At 39.8% G+C, this 21534-nt stretch overlaps 1 protein-coding gene across 2 annotated transcripts in view; it reads left to right on the top strand.

Moving 5' to 3' along the window:
• Positions 1-4121, top strand: part of Tfap2d (transcription factor AP-2 delta) — a 53798-nt gene extending 49677 nt beyond the window's left edge. For both annotated transcript variants that reach the window (XM_076556994.1, XM_006985937.3), the window contains one exon: positions 3902-4121. In XM_076556994.1, the coding sequence (XP_076413109.1) occupies positions 3902-4121 (220 nt within the window). The remainder of the gene's footprint in view (positions 1-3901) is intronic.
• Positions 4122-21534: the final 17413 nt, after the last annotated feature.

Raw genomic sequence — 21534 nt, forward strand, 5'->3', positions numbered from 1 at the left:
TTTTAGTTTGCTGTAGCTCCACCTGTTTACTTTTGCTTTGGTTGTCTGTGCTTCTGGTGTCATAGCCAAAAAAATCATCACCACGGTCTTAGTCTATCTAGAACTGAAATTCAGCCTAAAGCATTTCTTTGTCTTTTACTTTTTCTGTATAGTTTACACTGTGTGTCATTGTGAAGGAGATTGGACTCATTTTATTCTGGAGTGAATAGAATCAACAGGATAATATGATGGTATCAGTATCCCTTTCCATCATTTTAAAATTATATATATATATATATAATTTATATTTTATATATATATATATATATATATAATTTCATGAGAAATTTTAAAGTGATATTGTATCACTGTAATTTTCTAGATATATAAATGTTGTTGGAAACCTCTAGGAAAGTGCCTGTACCTTACAGCTGGTATTGTCTCATGCAGTGGGTATGCATTTTTTTTTGATGCACAGATAATATTGATTAAGGTAGAAATGAAATTTACACATTGATTTCCATGTTGGAAAGTGACAGTTAAGTACATTGCTTCTGTTGAAGAGTGTGCAGTTGACCTTGGATATTTCCATGAAGTGGAGTCTTTCAGCTTGCATCAAGTTCTTCAACTTCATGATTTTGAAAAAGAAATCCCTACTGTGAATATTCTTAAAGTGAAGCTTAGAGTTGGGAAAAACATAGGTGTTCTAGTCAGACCATTGTTCTCTTGTTCAAATAATTTCCTCAAACACTAAGAGTCTAAGACTAGAGTCAATGTGAAGTGGTTTGTTGTTGTGTTTGTTTGTTTGAGACAGGGTTTCTTTGTGTAGCCTTGGCTGTCCTGGAACTCATTCTGTAGACCAGGCTGGCCTTGAACTCAGAGATCTGCATTCCAAGTGCTGGGATTGAAGGTGTGCACCACCTGGCTTTCAATATAAAGATTTTGAAAACGTGATTCTCAATGGAGGGAAAAGATGACATCACGAACTATTAATGCCAGCTGCATGCTCTGGACACAGAAAGCTGATCCCACAAGAAAGCCTCCTGGGCTAAGAGATATCTTTTAACCTGGGGACAGTTCTTTTTAGAACACAAGTCATTATAGTATGTATGCATATCTATGTAGTCTGTATTTGATTTGTGTCTGTGGGAAACAGTAGTTTACAGTGTAACTCTGGCTTCCTTGTACATTCAATCCTCCTGCTTCAGTCTCTCAAGTCCTTGGAGCATATGAAGACTAAGCATATGAAGACAATGCACAGAGCAACATTATTTCAGAAAAAAAAAAAAAACTGAACTACAGTCACTGCCAGGAAAAGGGTTTGGGCCTGGAGAGATGTCTTAGATATCCAGAGCACTTATTGCTCTTGCAGAGCACCTGGGTTCAGTTCCCAGGACTCACATGGCTGCTGGGGACTATCTGGAACTCTAGTTCCAAGAGATCCAATGCCCTCTTCTGGCCTCTGTGGGCACTGCAAGCACATGGTGCACAGATATAGATGCAGATGTACAATGAAAACATTATAAATAGATTTCTCAAAGGAAAGGAGTCAAATATGCCTTCAGACTGAGAAGAACAAAATACAGAATACCTGGTTTCTCAAGCAAATCATTTAGTTGCATCCTCTGGGACTTGGTTCACCTATAAACTAAAAATAATTGTGTCTACTCACTAACGTTACAGGTAGGATGTGTGAGGAGACACAGATAGCGAGCTAAGAATGGGGCCAGTATCATGTTAAAGGTTCAAGTACTGGCTGTTAAGTTTACCATTTACCTGTAGTGAAGCTAAACACTATAACCCAGCTCTAATAAATGAAATGTGCTTATATTTTATCTAAAGGATCCCTTTGCTGAGTGCCACCATAATAGATTCATGTATAACTTCACACAACTCCATTTAGCATCCATACTTCCTGTCCTGTTCTATCTCATATCACATGACTTCCCTGCAGCTGTCTCATTGTAGAAATTGAATTAAATAAGCTTGCCTGGTTTTCAACCTAAGAGAATGCTGCAAAAACATACGTATTTGATTGACATATAGTGGTATGTTATAATACAAATTTTGTTGCAAACAATAGCTTGAAGTCTTGACTATTCTTATTTATTAAATTATCAGTGACCAAAGTATTGCTTTTCTTTTCAACATATATTAATGTTAGCTAAAGTCAGGGTAAATTTTTGTAAGTTATCCCAAAGATGTTGGAAATCTCTAGAACAGCATGAAGGACATGCAAAAATTTTACTCTTGTCAATGAGTATATCACAGTTGTTAACCTCTGTAAAAGGCACTATGCACTGTAATGGGGACAGGACACTATAGCCAGAGCACCACCCTCGCCATTTTCTTTCTTTTCTTTTCTTTTTTTTTTTTTTTTTTTTTTTCAGACAGGGTTTCTCTGTGTAGCTTTGCGCCTTTCCTGGAACTCACTTGGTAGCCCAGGCTGGCCTCGAACTCATGGAGATCCACCTGCCTCTGCCTTCCAAGTGCTGGGGTTAAAGGCGTGCGCCACCACCACCCAGCTAGCATTTTCACTAAGGTACATCAGTAGGCTAACTTAGAGTCCTTGTTTGCATTGTTTAACAACCCGTTTCTTGATGATAAAGATTATATATCTTAAGAGTGGTAATTAGCAGCAAGTAACATACTAAGATGGGAGCATCTAATGAAAAACTATTGTCATTGTAACTTTAACAACTTATATTTGTACACAGTTAGTAGCTTTACTTATTGGATATAGAATACATATGCATATATACACAATACTGTATTATATGATATAGTATATACCTAACATGTACCCAGTATGCATTCTCTATTATTATAAGATGCAAGCTTTGGGAAGAAAGCTTACAGTATCACTTTAGGACAATTTGACACAAATGAACAATATGAATGGTTTTCTTCACAAGAGGCCTAATGTGCAGCTATCTGTTTGTTCAATGAGAGATACCTTTTATAATTGGAAGTGATATTTATGCCAAGCTTGAAACAACATTTCCCACATGAACTTACTAGTTTCTCTTAGTTATCTTCCAAGACAAAGAGAGCAGCCTACATGTGATAGAACTTTATTTCTCAATATCTCGGAGTCTTGATATAAATAGATTCTTTCTGTCTCCGTCACCAACGTGGTAACTTCACCTGTATAATGTACAGATCCTTTGCAAAGAAATGAAAGCTACTCAGTTCTATATAAGCAATGAGAAGTACCTCTGTCTAATTGATATTCTGCTGTGGACAGATTGGTCTCTTCTCCAAAGCAGGGAAGAAGAAGCTACAATACAATCCACAGGTGGATGGTTATGTGCCTAGAAAGGCGCTATTGCCATGAAAGGAAGGAATGAAGTCAGAGGAACCAGCTATCATGTGCGCTCAGTCAACTCTGATTGTCTTACGAGTCATTTTAGTTATACAAAACGGCACATAGTTTACTGTAACAATGTTAGAGATGCATATGACATGTGTTAATTGCATCCACTCCTTACTACCTGACCTTCCAATCCTCTTCCTAGTCTCCAAGAGTTACTCTCAATATCCTGAATTATCTTTCTCAAGTGTGACCTATGCCTACACATGCATGCATGACATTCTCTGGGAAGCAAGATGATCCTTGCTTATAGAGAGACACATGTTCTACCTACTTCCTAATAAGATAAAGAAACAAGTTATATGTTACTCAGACTTGCTGATCATTTGTACACATAAAGTCTGGCAACAATGAGCCTTTGTCTCAATAGATCGTAAGCTTCTTATTGATCTTATTGGCCAAGGGGAATAACTGAATTGTATTGTTTTCCATAATAAGCAGAAATATCACAGAATGCAGTAAGTGTTCAATGGAATGTTCTGAATTAAATAAAGGGATTTTTGTATTCCAAGTTATTCACCTTTTTTTCCTACTTCTTCTCATTTCCAGTTTGATCACTCATGGTTTTGGGACACCAGCAATATGTGCAGCTCTAAGCACTTTCCAAACAGTCCTCAGTGAGATGCTTAACTACTTGGAAAAACACACTACTCACAAAAATGGCGGTACGGCAGACTCCGGCCAAGGACATGCCAACTCGGAGAAAGCCCCACTGCGGAAAGCTTCAGAAGCTGCTGTGAAAGAGGGCAAAACAGAAAAGACAGACTAGCTACATCGAACAGAATCTATTTCCAGAGAGTCTTGCTGCTCATATTTTTTTCTAATATATATATCCTTGAGGGTGACTAATTTTCAGTGGACCAAATCTTTACCCTCCCCGAGGCTTCCATAAAATAAAATCAAAATGGAAATGAAAAAAAAAATGAAACAAAAAGGACAAATCTAGAAAATGGAAAAAAAAAGGAAAACAGCAGTGTAACTGTGTGATGAAATGGTTACTTTTTAATTTTATGTTATGATAAAACTCCTTTTGTGCACGTAGTATATTGTTCTGAATTATATACACCACAGTTTTCCAGCACTTCTGGACTTTGGAGGGGAAGCACACGCTTTTTCCTATGTAACTGATGCACTTTCTTAACCAGCTGTGTAGTTAGGGCTTGGAGAGCATGGCCAGACTGGAGTCTGCTACCAATGACTGCAGCCCCAGGCCTCCCTGTCACTCAAGAGTGCCTCTTCCCATTAAATAGGCCAATCTGAAATTCATCCACTAGTACATGTTTGGGGAACTGACAAAGGCAGTCACGAACTCTTGTTCTGTGAACTGGCAGCAGTTCGAAATATTTGGTCACCCCAGATAACTGAATTACCCGTGCCTTGGTGGTGTTTCAAAATTCCAGAAACTGTCTCCCTTCTATCCACCATTCCCTTTCTCTTAGGCCCCCTCCCCCATTTCTAAGAAGATATTCAGAAGACTTAAATGACACTGGAGGGATGAGAGATGAACTCTTCCATGCCAACCTCACAGTTCCAAGAAACACTGAATTTAGTACATGGGATATAAGGATGCAGGAGAGGGGAGCTTTGCCACTATTGGGAACTCTGTGGAATGCAACATTGTTTTGCCTGAAAATTATGAGAATAGGAACAGTAGTATTTCTGAGAAGTCCTGCCTGTAAGACATGGGGCCCCTTCAAAGGACTGCTGGTAATGACTGTGTGGTTGAAGCTACAGCCATGTTTTTTCTGCTTCTGTGCTACATCTACCTGTTCCATATGTTCTAATCCTTTAGAGGCACAAAAGCATCCAGGCTATGTTCAATAAAGAAAACAGAATAATCAGAGAGAAGACTTTTACGTTTAAACCTTTATGTTTACTTTTTTTCATAGCTTGTTCTTATAGCTTCCCTGTCTTTTAGTTAAGACACTACAAACAAGAAGTTCCTGACTGCAAAGACCAGGGCTAATTGAAAGAATGTTTGGTCCACATAAACCTGTATATGTCAAGAAAGTCGATTGCCACCATGTTGTACTAGCCTTTCTACTGTTAACAACTAAACTTCTATATAGGCAAATAAAAACATAGATCATATGTAATAAAGGAATTATTTTCATGTGTGAATACTCAACACTTAGTTTAGCATGAAAATATTACCCTCATTAACACATTTCAATTATTTAAAAAAAAATCTCTGCCATATTGTAGCTTCATGGAGAATATTAGCATTATTGCTAATGAGAGGAAATATATGGAATTTTCATGTATCAATCAAAGAAACTATTTTTACCTGACAATAATTGTTAAAACAATTATCTTGAATCTTGTACAGGAAAGAACCATAACCACTGAAAACCTGAAGTTTTTCTATTAAATTTATTCGACAGGAGACATGCTGAGGAATTCCATAACACTGGGATTTTATAGTAATACAGTAGAAGAACTTAAAATAAAAAATTGTAAAAGTAAAGAATTATGATTTCACGTGTTTAGTTCCATTTTTCAAATTTTACCACTACTCATGGCTTTAATTCCTATATCAAATAAGAATAAAACAAAGCCAACACTCTCCCACAGTTCCAAATTTCATGAAAAAATGAGTGATACCATGTTACAAGTTTCCCATATTGTAAAATACACACACAAAACCAAGATGATAAATATTTGAGTTTAGTAAGTGGTAGGAAAGTTACATCTAGATAATGTGGACTACTATTTCCTCAATGAAATGTCCACATTAATTGTTCTTTATTCCATTTGTTATTAACAATACACTTGTATTTAACATGGCATTTTGAGATGCATACTACTAGGTACTTGATGTAGTTATACACCATGTCAAATACTAACCAATAATCAGATGGAACACTAGATCTGGCTTATGTTACCTGTCTACTTCTTCACCCTTAGTAGTAACTAGTTTGGGTTCTAAACACCTCAGTGGAGGTGTTATTACTTATTAGCCTTGAAACAAAGTGTAACTATAACTACAGTGCTTATTACTTACCAGGATTGTGGGTGTTTTAAGAGCCTTAATGGACAGCACCCATCATTTCACTTAACCAGCCATTAGAACATAAATGAGTTGATGGACTGGTCCTGTTTAGAGTCATCATTTATTATCATATTCTAATATACATTGTTAATACCAGCTTTTGCCTTGTATATAATAGGTATTCAACACTTTTTAAATAAATGAATAAATGAATGTGTGTTTGTTCTTTGTCCAAAATGGGCCAAAGGACCTTCTAATTTTTGATGTTTCCTTTCTATGCTCAATGTTTGAGTTGAGCTTGTTTCCTTCCCCCATGGTAATTTGTGGCTAAATTTTATTTGGATAAGGAAAACTTTTCATGATATCCCATTAGTTGCAGAGAGATACGTTTAATATGGAACTCAATGGAAACCTAGTTAGATATCAAAATTTCAATAAAAATCAAGTTAGAATATTTTTATAGTTTATAATGAAAATAGCTAACAAAAATATGGTTTTCTGTGTTATAAGTAATATATAAGCCTATCCAGATTAACTATTACTCAGACAAAAACAATTGTACAAATCTATTACACTTACTAAAATAATAAGAATTTAACATTTAAACTTGGTGGGGTAAGTTAAGTTTCTATAGAAAGACATGCTTGCTTTACCAAATGCCACAGCCATAGCTCTTCCATTAGATTTACCATTGGACTTAAGTTTGGTGGCTCTGAAAAAAAAAATAAACAAAAACTCTGCGTTACTTTCTTCTTTCTCTGCCATGTAAAGATGCTGATCTGTCCACCCCCTGCCTTCTTTGTAGATTCCTTAGCACTGGGAGTGATTTCTCCTTGACCTTGCAGGTTCTCTGCTCACTGCTTCTTGTGGGGTGTATAACAGGTAAGGCTGAGCTTGACAGTGGGACACTGTAAGCATCCTCATCTATCGGTGACAGTGATAAGGATTTCACCCTTGGCCACCTGGTGCTTCTAAGATAAACATGTCAATAAATCATCCTTACTAATAATGAGTGAAAAAATAGAATCCATGTTCTCATATTCTCTTTCCTTTGTGCTTCTTTGTAAGCATGTTATATGAGTGGAATTTTGTAAACTGGGTCATATAATGAGTGTGCTATCTTCTTACCAAAGGCAAGCCAATGTATGAGGCATCAAGGCCTAATGGCTGTCGGTACCATTCTGGGGCCAAGCTACCTGGAATCAAACAATGATTCTTTGCTTCATATTGTGTGATCTTGGACAAACTGTTGGACCTTTCTGTGCCCTGTGCCCTTAACTCTTCCCCTCTGTGAAATGAAGATAATAATAGTCATCTACTCCCAGAATTACTATCATAACTGCTTATCTCCAAACAAGAAAATTTGGACAATGGATTTTTACCTAGAGATTAGTTTCCTGTCAATCTACAATGCCTCTTCTATGCCAAATTATTTCCTAAAGACTGGAGATCCAGATGGAAATAGAACTTTATCCCAATGTGTATGACTGATACCAGTCTTTGAAACGTGGGAACTGCCATAGCACAAACAAATACAGAATACCATAGTATAAAGCTAACTAACACCTAGAAAAAAGAAACTGGAGCCATGGAGCAAAATCAAAGAAGAGGGTGGCAATCAGGAAAGGGGAAAAGTGAAAATAAGGACAACAATGCTGGTTGGGAGAGAGCTTAAACACTAAAACACTTACAGGAAGGATGCTGTGCAAATGCCAGCAGATTCACTTTCTATTTCTGGTTATCCCTACCTGCTTCCTCTATTGGGCAGTGATAAAGATGTTAGCCACACTATCTCAGAAAAGAAGTGTGACTCAAACACAAAGAATGCCAGCAACAAGAAATAAATTTCTATACAGGTTTTTAGTTTCAAACCTGAAGCACCTTCCCACCTTAGAGGGCTGAGATATGGTTCAATGTTAGGGCACTTGCCTACCATCTCAGAAGCACTGAGTTAAATCCCTAGAACCCCAAACAATAATACAATCTTAGGCTCTTAGGAACTTATGGTTGAAAGGCTTATCCAAATGAACAGTTAGAGTGTGCAGACACAGAAACACACACACACACACACACACACACGACCAGAAAATAGCCTAGTGGTTTGGGAAAGAGGGGAGCGGAAATTTTAAACAGCTTAGATATTTTTGAATCTCTGATATGGTGCCACATACTAGAGGTGAGTTTGGATTTTGCAGCTCATGACAAAGGACACTTCTTACTACTAGGGGAAAGGTCAAGGTGCACAAAACAAAACAAAACAAACAAACAAACAAACAAAAGGCCTGCATCAAGCAGAGTGAAAGGACAGCCTCTAATAGTGTGATTCTAGGTTAGTGGTTCTTACGGAGCTGCATAGATCCCTCCAAATATTCTCAACATGATGCAGACAGACTAGGATGCCAGGGGTGCAGGACAAAGCAGAGAAACTGCATCTGCTATGTCAAGTTCAGCAGGAAGCAACCCAGACAGCTGGGAAAGATGCAGAGTCCACACAGATTGGACACAGAACACACAGGTTTGAGTCCAACACATGATAGAAATGCAGAAAACCCTTTGGGATTTCAGAATGAGGGACATGAATAAAGGGGGATAAGCAGGTGTTATGAGGATGAAAGAAAAAAATGAGATGCCAACATTAGCAATTATTTATTAGCTACTATGCCCAATGATAGGAGAATAGGAGAGTGCACATAATGTTAGTGAAATCTAGGGACTTCAAGAAAAGAGCCCTCTTACTTGTGGTCTTTGCATGAACCTCTGAAATCTATCTTAGGTCTTATGAAGAAGATATTTCTGAAGAAGTAGAGTATCCTACTATTGGATATATAAAAGGCTAGAGGCTCAAGGCCTAAACTTTCTTTTCTGCTGGAGTAATGCTGGCTATAATTGGTGACCTGCTGGATCATATTTCCCCTTTCTTGTTCTTCCTAATTCTAAGCATTGTTTCCCATTGATAGAAGCCTATTGGAATCTTGACAATTTTCAGCTTCTTATGGAAACTTAAACACACACACACACACACACACAGAAAAAAAAAAACCAAAACAGTATAGCTAAAGCAATCAAGAATAATGAAAGAACCGCTGGAGGTATCACCAAGCCCAACCTCAAATTGTACTACAAAGCTATAACAAAAACAGCATGGTATTAGAACGAAAACAGACACATTGATCAATGGAATCAAGTTGAAGATCCATATATAAAACCACATACCTTGGACACTTGATTGTTTTAGAAAGTAGCCAGAAATACATGCTGAAGAGTAGACACCACCTTTCACAGATGGTGCTGAATAAACTGGATGACTGCATGCAGAAGAATCTAAATAGATCCATACTGACCACCCTGAACAAAATTCAACTCCAAATGGATCAAAGGCCTCAACATAAAACCAGATACACTGAACCTGACGGAAGAGGAAGTGGGGGATAGCATCGAACACATTGGCACAGAAGGCTTTCTGAACAGAACACCTTTAGCACAGACACTAAGGTTAACAGTTAACAAACAGGACCTCATGAAGCATAAAAGCTTCTGCACAGCAAAGGACACTATTACATAGACAAAGTGGCAATCTCCAGAATGGGAAAAGATTTTTACTAACTACACAGCCAATAAGAGCTAATATCCAAAATATATAAAGAATTCAAAAAAACTGTATATCAAGAAAACAAATAACCCAGTTTAAAAAATGGAGTACAGACCTAAAGAGATACTTCTCAGAGGAGGAAACATTTAAAGAAATGTTCAAAATCCTTAGTCATCAGGGAAATGTGAATCAAAACTCCTTTGAGATTTCATCTTAAACCCATCAGAATGGTTAAGATCAATAAAACAAATGATAGTTCATACTGGCAAGAATGTGCAGTAAGAGAAACACTCATCCATTGTTGGAGTGTAGACTTAGACAGTCACTGTGAAAATCAGTGTAATATTTCCTCAAGAAGATGGGAATCAATTTACCTCAAGGTCCAGCTCTACCACTCTTGGACATATACCCAAAAGATACATAATCCTGCCACAGAGACACTTGTTTAGCCATATTCATTGCTGCTCTGCTCACATAGCCAGAAACTGGAAACAACCTAGATATCTGTCAACAGATGAATGGATAAGAAAAGCATAGTACAGGGATGGAGAGATGGCTCAGCGATTAAGACCACTGGCTCCTCTTCCAGAGTTCCTGAGTTCAATTCCCAGCAACTCATGGTGGCTCACAACCATCTATAGTGGGATCTGATGCCATCTTCTAGCATGAAGTCATAAATGCAGATTGAGCATTCATAGTTAAAAATAAATAAATCTTTAAGAAAAAAGTGGTAGGTACATTTACACAATGCAATATTACCAGTTATTTAGAAAAATGAAATCACAGGTAATTGATGCAACTAAAAAAACCTTCCTGTGTGAAGTAACACAGTCCCAGAAAGACACATATGGTATGTATTCATTTATATGTGGGTACTAACTATTAAGCCAATGATAACCAAGCTACAATCCTTAGAACCACAAACGTTAGGTGTAGTGTAAGGGACGAGGTGGTCAAGATCTATAAAATGGAAATAGAATATTTAGTTGTGAATGTATGGGTGGGGACTGGATGGGAAGATCAGCTGGAAAAGGAGACAGAAGAGGGGGGCAAGTGAGGAACATGGAGAAAGACAGCTAAAATGACGGGCCATTTGAGGGATGGTATAGAAACCTAATATAGTAGAAGCTTTCTAAAATATATACAGATATGGATGGGTTGGGCAGTGACCAGGGGTGAATGTCCAGTTTGTGCCTTGTGGATGGTTTGCATCCTAGCCAGCCTGAAATCTGTCCAATGTGGGTCCGGAGGTGATGGGAGGAAGATGGGGACAGATGACAAACTTCTTGGGCTTCAGTTTTCAAGAAGGCTCACAAGGCAGAAGCTGTGGGTGTTTGGAGGGGCGTGTCTGTCCTGCAGGCTGCCCTCTTCCTCTGCCCTCAGGCAGTTAGAGTGGACTCTGGGGGCTGGTCTGGAAGGGAGGCAACAGATTTAGGCCAGATTGCACTCACAGGTGACCCCAGCTGCTTTCTTTTAAGGATGGCTCAAGAGCAGCAGCCAGGGGAAGTCCAAAGGCAAAGAGTGAGGTCACCTCTCGCCCACCTTGCCGTGCCTTGGAGGCCGTCCTCCAGCTGCTCCTAGCCACTGACGGTCGTCATGGAGAAAAAGGGCATCCAGTCCTGGAGTCAGCAGGAATCCAAGCCACATGCGTCTTCTGGGGGCTTCACTCTCCTCATCTGGGACCTCAGATGGCTACTGATGGCTATTCAGCAGAATGCTCAGCTAATCCCTAGAAGGGGCATGGTCCCAGCCTTGGGTACCTCAGCCAAAACTTCTGCCCGCTCGCTCCCGCACCCCACTTGCTCTTTGCAATTGTCATTAATATTTAATTTCTTTAGCAAGGGCTTTTTGTCCCTGGAACACAGCTCTTCACACTAAGAAAAAAAAGAGAGAAAAAAAAAGAAAAGAAAAGAAAAAGAAAAAACAGCCAGGCGGTGGTGGTGCACACCTGTAATCCCAGCACTCGGGAGGCAGAGGCAGGTGGATATCTGTGAGTTCGAGGCCAGCCTGGTCTACAGAGCTAGTCCAGGACAGGCTCCAAAGCTACAGATAAACCCTGTCTCGAAAAACAAAACAAAACAAAACAAAACAAAAAACAAAATATATACAGATATGAAGGCGATCTAAATGAAATTGCCAAATAATGGGTGAGAGAGAGAGTCCCAGCTGGACATCTCTTGTCACCAAATGAAGCTTCCAAGTGGGTTACATCTAATTGAATTGTTGACCAAAAGAGTCCATGGGTATCCCCACACAACCATGACTGTTGCCAAGATAACAGGTTGCTCTCCACGAACTGACAGCAAGGCCCCATTGCTGAAGGCAAAACTAACATAACTCATTGAACATGGAGAAGTAGAGCTGATGCCTACCCAGAGCTTACAATCCTACATGCTACTGTCTTTGGTATGGGAAGGTAACTCTGTAGCTACCGAAAGACTGGGGGAGTAACTTACTAATATCTGATTTGACTTAAGGTCCATTCCAGGAGATGAAACCCATACCTGACACGGCTGGAGTGTCCAAGAACCTGCGCCTAGATAGCCCAGAAACCTAGGGGGATAACCCAATACTATGGTTCAAGCAATGAATTCACTTCTAAGGGCATTCTGCCATACTTGTAGATCAGTGCCTTTGCTCAGCCATCATCAGAGAAGCTTCCTCCTGCAGCAGATACTCACAGAACCAACACAGATACTAACAGCCTGACAATATGCAAGGAGTGAAAGACACCACAAAACTCAGCACTAAATAGGATGTCTCCATCAAGTCCCTTCCCTCGGGCCTCAGAGAACCCTGTGGAAGAGAAGGTGGAAAGAGTGTAAGAGCCAGACGTGGTGGAGGATATCAATTAAACAAGGCCCTCCCAGTCAGCATGATCAAAAATCACAGGAATTCATAGAGACTGGGGCAGCATGTCCAGGGCCTGCATGGGTCTGCACCAGATGGTGTCCTAACCCAGAAGCTATCTCAAATTGTTAACCATGAGCAAATGATAATTCAGTCTTCTCTAAGGGAGTCTCACTGGGGGAAACAAACTATTCTCAAGTGTGAGTTGTATATCCAGCAACAGATGACCAACAGAAAATGAACTCGGTGGCATCCTTGGAGGTTCTTTGTCTCATAATGTCTTGTTGGGGCTTTTTTGAAACTACTATTTATCTTAATTTTCATTTTAATTTTATTTATGCATATAGTTCTCTCTTTTTTACCCTACAGGTCCTCTGAATATATATTATGACTTTCACCTTAGTGCTTTTATGGGATTCCTGAATGTGCAAATGAGTGGGTCTCTGTATTCTGTGATTTTCTTGGGGTCTTTTTCCTGTTTGTTTGTTTTACCTTACTCCAATGTCTCAATTTTTGTTCTATCTCATTTTATTTTATTATTATCCCTTAGAAGCATGTTTTTATTCTAAGGAGAGTCAGAAAAATGGTAGATCCAGATGGCAAGAGAAGTGGGGAGGACCTGGAAGAAGTAGAGAAAGAGGAACCATAATCAGGATATATTATGTGAGAAAAAAATATGCTTTTTGTTTGTTTGTTCATTTTGTTTTTAGTTTTTTGAGACAGGGTTTCTCTATATAATAGCTCTGGTTATCCTGGAACTTGCTTTGTAGACTAGGCTGGCCCCAAATTCACATAGATCTGTTTGTCTCCGCCTCCTGAGTGCTGGAATTAAAGGCCTGAGCTGCTATTTTCAATAAAAGGAAAACATTTTTTAAAAACTTGAAAAAAGGAGCCCTTTGGAGAATTATTATGGCATAATACATGCTGATTTACAGCCTCAGCAACATAGAGTATAGAGGGATAGGCTATCTCTAGAAGCAAGTAACAACAGAGGGAGACCCTGTCCAGGTGAGCCCACACATCTGAAGGCTATATAAGCCCTTCCCTTCCACCCCTGGAACATAAATGCCACCTGTGATGGATGCACTTGATTGTCAAGGTGATAGACTCTAGAATTAACTAAGAAAGGCATGTCTTGGTGGGTTTTTGTGGGTATTTGGATGTATTAACTGATGGAAGGATACCCTTCCTCACAGTGGGTGGTGCCTTCTAACATGTGGCCCAGATACCAAGCAATTCAAGAAATAAATCTCTACTGCTTGCCTGTCTTCACTTCTTGCTGATAAGTTTATCTATCTGGTTATCATTGCTGCAGCTGCTGCTGCTGCTGCTGCTGCTGCTGCCACCGCCATCAGAATGACTTTGACCTTCCAGTGTGCACTAAAGCTTCTTTGACCTTCCAGTGTGCACTAAAGTACAGTGATTTTGCAGAAATACAAAACATATTTTATCTAGTATTCATTCCCACATGCACATAATGTTTTTTGATCCAACAGTTTCTCTTCTCTTCTCTGCCCTGGCTCCATGTGCTCTATTTTCCTTTAATACCCTTTGTGTCCATTGGGTGCTGTCTTGTGTATGCTCTGGTGTCAGACCATATACTGAGGCACGGTGGACTGTGACCAAATTTCTGCCCATCTCAAAACACAGACAGAAATGGCGGGGGAGGGGCTGGAGAGATGGCAGGGAGGTCAAGAAAACTTGCTGGTCTTGCAGAAGACCTGAGTTCTGTTCCCAGAACTTATGTTGGGCATTTCTCAACCACCTGTATCTCTGCTTCAGGATTTCTGATGTCCTCTTCTGTCCTCCTTGGGAAGGTATGGGAATGCATACACATGAGCTCATACGTGTGCAAGAGCACAGCAGTGCACATGAGTACTCACACATAAGTAAGTGAAAATGAAATCCCTCCCCCCTTGATCTGGTTTTGGGGGTTTTTTTGAGACAGAGTCTCACCATCATCTCTGGCTGTCCTGGAATTCACTATGTAGGCCAAGCTGGCCTCAAACCCACAGAGATCCGCCTCCCAAGTGCTACAATTCAAGAAGTGTGCACCTGGAAAAATAAATCTTTTTTTAAAAGCAAAAAATATAAATTAAATCATAGAAAATAAATTGACTTTTTTATATATCCAAATTGGCAGACAGCTACCCAGACCTACCCTCATTTGCACAATAGCAGGTTCAAAAATATTAATTCACTTCGGGGAACTTGAAATAACTTAGTTCCTTCACTGAAAAGGCAGAACTAAAATGTTTAAATAAATTTTCAAATATACTCCTCTTTAATACTTTCTGTTGTTATTTTCTTTTTTGTGTTTCGAGACAGGGTTTCTCTGTGTAGCCCTGGCTGTCCTGGAACTCACTCTGTGGACCAGGCTGGCCTCAAACTCAAGAAATTCACCTGCCTCTGCCTCCCTGCTGGGATTAAAGTCATGCACCATCACTGCATAGCCTCAGTTACATCTTTCTTATGAAGAGCCATTTGTAAAAGGGTACTGGGCATGACATAAATATGTTTAATCTTTCAAGTTCAGTGTTACTGCTGAATCCTCAATTCTTTTTCATCTCACCACATGCTCATTTCCCCTAAGTGATACTATCTATTACTGTGATTCAATGATGTCATTTTATGCTAAAAAAAATGGATATGCTTCTACTATTATCTATTTTTGTCTTTGCACTGGGTATGTCCCATATCACAGTTTGCCAATTCTTTCTCCAGAGAATTCCACGAAAGTGTCACACAGGTCATGTGGTCTCTGTCTCACCTACTGCTGCACAACATGAAAGGAGTTGTGTGCAATGTATGAACAAATGGCCACAAATAGGTTCTGCTGTATATATTCCTGGGGAGACCTGAGCAAGTGTCTGTGCACCCCACATAAGACATTGGCTACAGAACACAGAGACAATTGCATCCCTGTACAGTTTAGTGACCCAGTTAGTTGATGGGAGTGACTTACAGAAGTATGGGTGAGAGGTTACTTACAGCAACATGGTTGACTCAAAGGTGGCTGCATCATCGAAAAGCTTCCCCTAGCATGGACGTTAACTGATGGAATATACATCTCTAGGGTATCCTGTGTATGTATGTGCAGGCAACTTGGCTGAGTAGAAACTCACCCCTCCCAGTCAATTGCTGCTGCTGCTTCTATAACTTGAGAACAGGCCTTGCAGATTTTGGAAGTTGCAGCAGCTTTCAGCCCCTTGAGAGTCTCCCTCCTTGGTCCACAATGGAAAGTTTCAATTCTGATAAGATAGCTACTCGATAGGTTCTAAGGAATTGTCACCTACAAAATAAGCAGTGGGCTGGACTGATCCTGGGAGCTGTAATTTCACAACTCCTGACAGAGATGAAACCTCTGGCACTTGATGTCAACAGGATTAAGTTCTCTTGATGGGGATGGCAGAAATGTTATTTGCCCCTTGTAGGCTGTACTAATAAAAAATAGCCATGCATTTTTCTTTGCGTTCTGTTCTGTTCATCATGAAGTGACTGCTGTTCCAATCTCAGGACAAGGATTCTCAACCATGACACTACCTCACCTTCCAGCTTCTTATTTTCACCCAGTCAACTTGGAAATCAGGAATCCAGTATGGCTACCTTCATTGTGTATTACTTCATACTGTGTTGCAAGTTTGGTGACATATTTCAGCATCAAGTTAGTGAAGTTAGTGCTATGGGTTTTTTCTTTTCTTTTTTCTTTTTCTTTTCTCTTTTTTTTTTTTTTTTTTTTTTGGCTTTTCAAGACAGGATTTCTCTGTATAGCCTTGATTGTCCTGGAACCTGATCTGCAGCCCAGACTGGCCTCTAACTCACAGAGACCTGCCTGCCTCTTCCACTCCAGTCTTGGGATTAAAGGGATGTGCCACCACTGCCTGGTAAGTATTATACATTTTTGTAGGTCACAAGTCCAGCCCAACATTGATTGGAGGATCAGGTGAGATGATGCACACCTTTAATCCCAGAACTCTGGAGGTAGAGGCAGGCAGAGCTCTGTGGGTTTGAGTCCAGCCTGGTCTACATAGCAAGTTCCAGGCTATCCAGGGATTCATGGTGAGGCCCTGTTGGGGTGGGGAGAAAGAAAGAGGAAGAGAGAGAGAGAGAGAGAGAGAGAGAGAGAGAGAGAGAGAGAGAGAGAGAGAGAGAGAGAGGGAGGGAGGGAGGGAGGGAGGGAGGGAGGGAGGGAGGGAGGGAGGAAGGAAGAAAATGGACTGGATTATCTGATTATATGTTTGTAAGGCAACTAATTATCAGACAGTCTTGCTGCTTTCTGGAAGTTCTCAGGAAAATCAGCTTCCAACTCATGGCAAAACTTACCTCCCTGGAGCTGTAAGACTTAGGGTGCCCATGTCCCTGCTGGCTGCCATCAGGCATCAGCAGAAGCTCCCAGATGCTAACTCTGGTCTTGGTTCACTGGGATAATTTCACCTTCAAGGTGAGAAGCAGTTCACTGAACAGAGACAAAGCTCTGCTTTCAAAGGGCTCATATCATTAGTCTGAACCCACCTTGATGATCTCCCTTCCAATTCACAGGAAATCAACTCACTAGAAGCACTAACTGCATCTGTAAAATTCTCTTACTATGCAATGTGGCATAATTATGAGTGTAATATCACGTTACAGTCTCATTCCTAGGGAATGGGATGGGAAATCTTGACAATTCATCTTTAGAAGTATGCCTACAATAGACACCCTCTCTGTCTCCCTACACATGCTGATCTTCATCCTCTATCTTCTCATACTACCATTTAATCTCCATCATGTTGTTTAGATAAGGGTTTTTTCGTCATAATTAGGCTAACTATCTGTTGTTTTAGATGATTTCCAGTTCTACAGTAGCAAAATGAAGTTATAATATTTATATTATTGTGTTTTTACATACATTAAATGAAATATTCTAAGTAAGATAATAGTAGCATTTAATAGGTAGTAAGGGTCCCAGATGATGCTAGCTCTTAACATGTAGGAAAGTAATGGAACTGTTAATATTAAATAGGGTTTTTTGTTTTGTTTTAGTGTGGGTGTTTGGGTTTGGTTTTGTTTGTTTGTTTTTCAGACAGGGTCTCTCTATGAATATCTCTAGTTTTTGAAGAGGAAATCTAATGACTTTCCCATCACTGTTTTCTCAGCACCTGCCCAGTGATCAACAAATCTTTTACCATCTGAGCCATCTCTCCAGCCCAATAATGACTTCATTGAATCTAGCCACTTTGAAAGAAAATCCTCTTGCTATTATCAAAATGGAGACAGAGTAAATGTATTTATTTAATCAACAAATGTTTATTGACAACTCAGTGTACTCTGGTCATTATGCTACATATAGTATTAACGTTCTGAATATGTTTAGCACTAAAACATTGCATTTTCAATCTTTTGTTTCATGTCTTGTTTCTTTAAAACTCAAGTGAATTTCATATTCTAAGCCTAAGGGTTCACACTCACTAGCTATTGATACATCTGTTTTTCTTCTAGGTTTTGGATCTTGGACTCTTACTCCTCCTGACTCCATCTCTCAGGTGCTGAATTACAGAGTATCACACACACACACAGCTAGCAATTTTCATTATGTACTTTTTTTGAGTAAGCCCTTGCTTGTTCTCAGACTAGAAATATTTTATTTTAAGCCGGGTGGTGGTGGCACATGCCTTTAATCCTAGCACTCAGGAGGCAGAGGCAGGATGATCTCTGTGAGTTTGAGGCCAGCCTGGACTACAGAGTGAGTTCCAGGAAAGGCACAAAGCTACACAGAGAGACCCTGTCTCGAAAAACCAAAAAAAAAAAATTAAAAATTTTTTTTAAAAATTGGAAATATTTTATTTTATGCATTTACTTATTTATCTGTACCCCCAGATGTTTAAAGTTTCAGACAAATTTCAGGAACTTATAAAAGAACAAAATATCAACAGAATGGCTAAGATCAAAAATACAAGTGACAGCTAACACTGGAGAGGATGTGGAGCAAGGGGAACACTCCTCCATTGCTGGTGGGAATGCATACTTGTACAGCCACTTTGGAGTCAGTGTGTTGGTTTCTCAAAAAACTGGGAATCAATATACCTCAAAACTCAGCTATACCAATCTTCAGCATATACCCAAAGGATGCTCAATCATACCACAAGGACACTTGCTCACCTATGTTCATGGCAGCCTTATTTGTAATAACCAGAACCTGGAAACAACCTAGATGTTGTTCAACTGAGGAATGAATAAAAAAAAAAATGTGGTTCATTTACACAATGGAGTATTATTCAGCTGTTAAAAACTATGACATTAGGAAATTTGCAGGCAAATGGATGGAACTAGAAAAAAAATCATCCTAAGTGAGGTAACCCAGACCGAGAAAGACGTTGTATGTACTCACTCACAAGTGGATATTATCTGTAAAATAAAGGATAACTATGCTGCAATCCACAGACCCAGAGAGACTAGGTAACAAGGAGTGTTCACAGTGCAGGGAGCGGATGCCTGGATTTTACTGGGAAGAGGAAATAGAAGAGATTTTTGTGAGTGGACTATGGGTGGGTGGGGATGGGAACATGAGCAATCAGGTTGGGGGGGGCGGGTACTGAAAGAGCCTCCTGAAAAGCAGTGGGGGGTGGTATCTGGGGGTCAGGTAAAAACCTGGCACAAGGAAATCTCCCAGGAATCTACAAGGAAAACCCCAGCTAAGACTTCTAGTAATAGTGGATACATAGCCTGAACTGGTCATCTTCTATGATCAGACAAGACTTCAAGTGGAGAGAGTGGAACATCACCCAGTCACATACCCTTCTACCTACAGTCTGTCCTGTATGCTAGGGATATGCTGGAATAGGGGTGGCCTAGAGATTGAGGGAGGGGAACCGTGGTCAGGATGTAAAACAAACAAACAAATAAACAAATAAATAGAGCAAAATATCATAAACTAGAAATAGCTGAAAAAGACAAAGGCCATTGGATGGTGAGCTACAAAATGAAACCATATATGAATAAATGAAGAATAGGAGGTATGTTTGTTATAGTTGACCCTACTACAAATATGACTCTGAGTTTGCTAACAGCCACTGAAAAATAGAAATTTTGAGAATTTAATTTGATTTGCTTTATTTGTGTCTAAGAATAATTCAAAACAATTGGCTCAAAAATGTAGCTGTTTCTTACATATCTGCCCTTGGGCCTAACATCCTTTCATCAGATTAACATTTCTCAGCCACAATGACGCTGACACCTAGAAATGATAATTCTGCTGTGTGGGGCTATGTAGTTCACTACATACCAGATGACCATAGCACTCCTCCAGCTATGGCAACCCAATGTGCAATTGCCCATGTCCAGTGGAAAACAACCTATGTCCCTGTGACTCTGTGCCTTGCAGTCCATCAACAAAAAGACTGTCTCTTGGGGCTGGAGAGAGGGTTCAGCAGTTAAGACTACTGGCTTCTCTTCCTAGATCATTCAGGTTCAATTCCCAGCAACTACACCAGTTCATATATCCACTTCCAGGGGATCGATGAGCACTGAACACCCATGGCATACAGATATAGATGCAGATAAAAGACCCATAAACATAAAAAAAAATTTTAAATAAGATATCTGAGACAAATGACATCATATCAAAGCAGTTTAGTTACATATACACATAAAAAACAACAACTTTCTGTAAGAATAATATGGTTCTTTAGTCCTCTGCTGGCCTGGCCCATTCCACAGTTAGAGCAAGTAACTGAAGCCCACCAATCAGGGCTTTAAGAATACTATTCCCCTCTCAGCTAAACCCTGGATGAATATTGGGTTACAGGCAAGTTGCTATTTTATGTTGCTTTTTTTTTATTACAATGACTTTGCTGTGTTTTCTTATTAAAATGGACTTAGTCACAAGAACAACTTAAATAAAGATTGGCCTCAAACTGAATAGTCTTTCCTATTTCTTCTAAATTCTGCTGCTCTGTTGACATAGCAGTGCTCACTCTTTGAAACTGTCTGCTTCGGTTATTATTATTATTATTATTATTATTATTACTACATTTTAGTGATTCTCTATTTCTTTTTTTTAAACTCTTTATTGATTCTTTGTGGACTTCACATCATACATCCCAATCTCATTCATCTCCCCATCCCTTCTCATCTGCCTTCTGCTCTTGAAACCTCCCCCCAACAAAATAAAATTTAAAAGAAAAACAAAAAACAAAAACACAAACAAAAATGTCTCGGCATGGAAGCTGTGGTGTGACACATTGAATCACACAGTGTACCCTTTAGTCCATATATCTTTACTTGTAAGTGTTCATTGCAGTGACTCATTGGTTGGTTCGAGGCCTCTAGCTTCTGCTACACTCTCAATACTGGACTCTCACTGGGACTTCTCTTGAATACCATGTCATTGCCTTGTGTCATGGAGATCCTGAATCTGCTGGTCCAGCCCCTTCACATGTTTCAGCGGTTCATAGATGAAGTGGATGTTGGGATGGGCCAACTCCTAGGCCTGGTTCTGAGCCTGGGTGGTAGCTGGGCTGGTCAGTTGGCATCATCACCAGGGCAAGCTCTCTAGTTCACCCAAGCAGCAGGCAGAAAGGAGAGGAATCAGCTCTAGTGTGTTGCCCAGGCAAGGTGCGGGGCTCAGGGCCTGCTCTTCCATGTGCTGCAGCTTGTGAGGGACAGGATCAGCTCTATATCTTCCACTATTGTGACACCTGGGCCAGCTCTCCCGCCTGCTGCAGGTGGTGATGTTCTAACTATATGATGATGGAACATGGACTAGAATATTAA

The sequence above is a fragment of the Peromyscus maniculatus genome, chromosome 21 (genome assembly GCF_049852395.1).
Source record: "Peromyscus maniculatus bairdii isolate BWxNUB_F1_BW_parent chromosome 21, HU_Pman_BW_mat_3.1, whole genome shotgun sequence".
NCBI classification, from domain to species: Eukaryota; Metazoa; Chordata; class Mammalia; order Rodentia; family Cricetidae; genus Peromyscus; species Peromyscus maniculatus.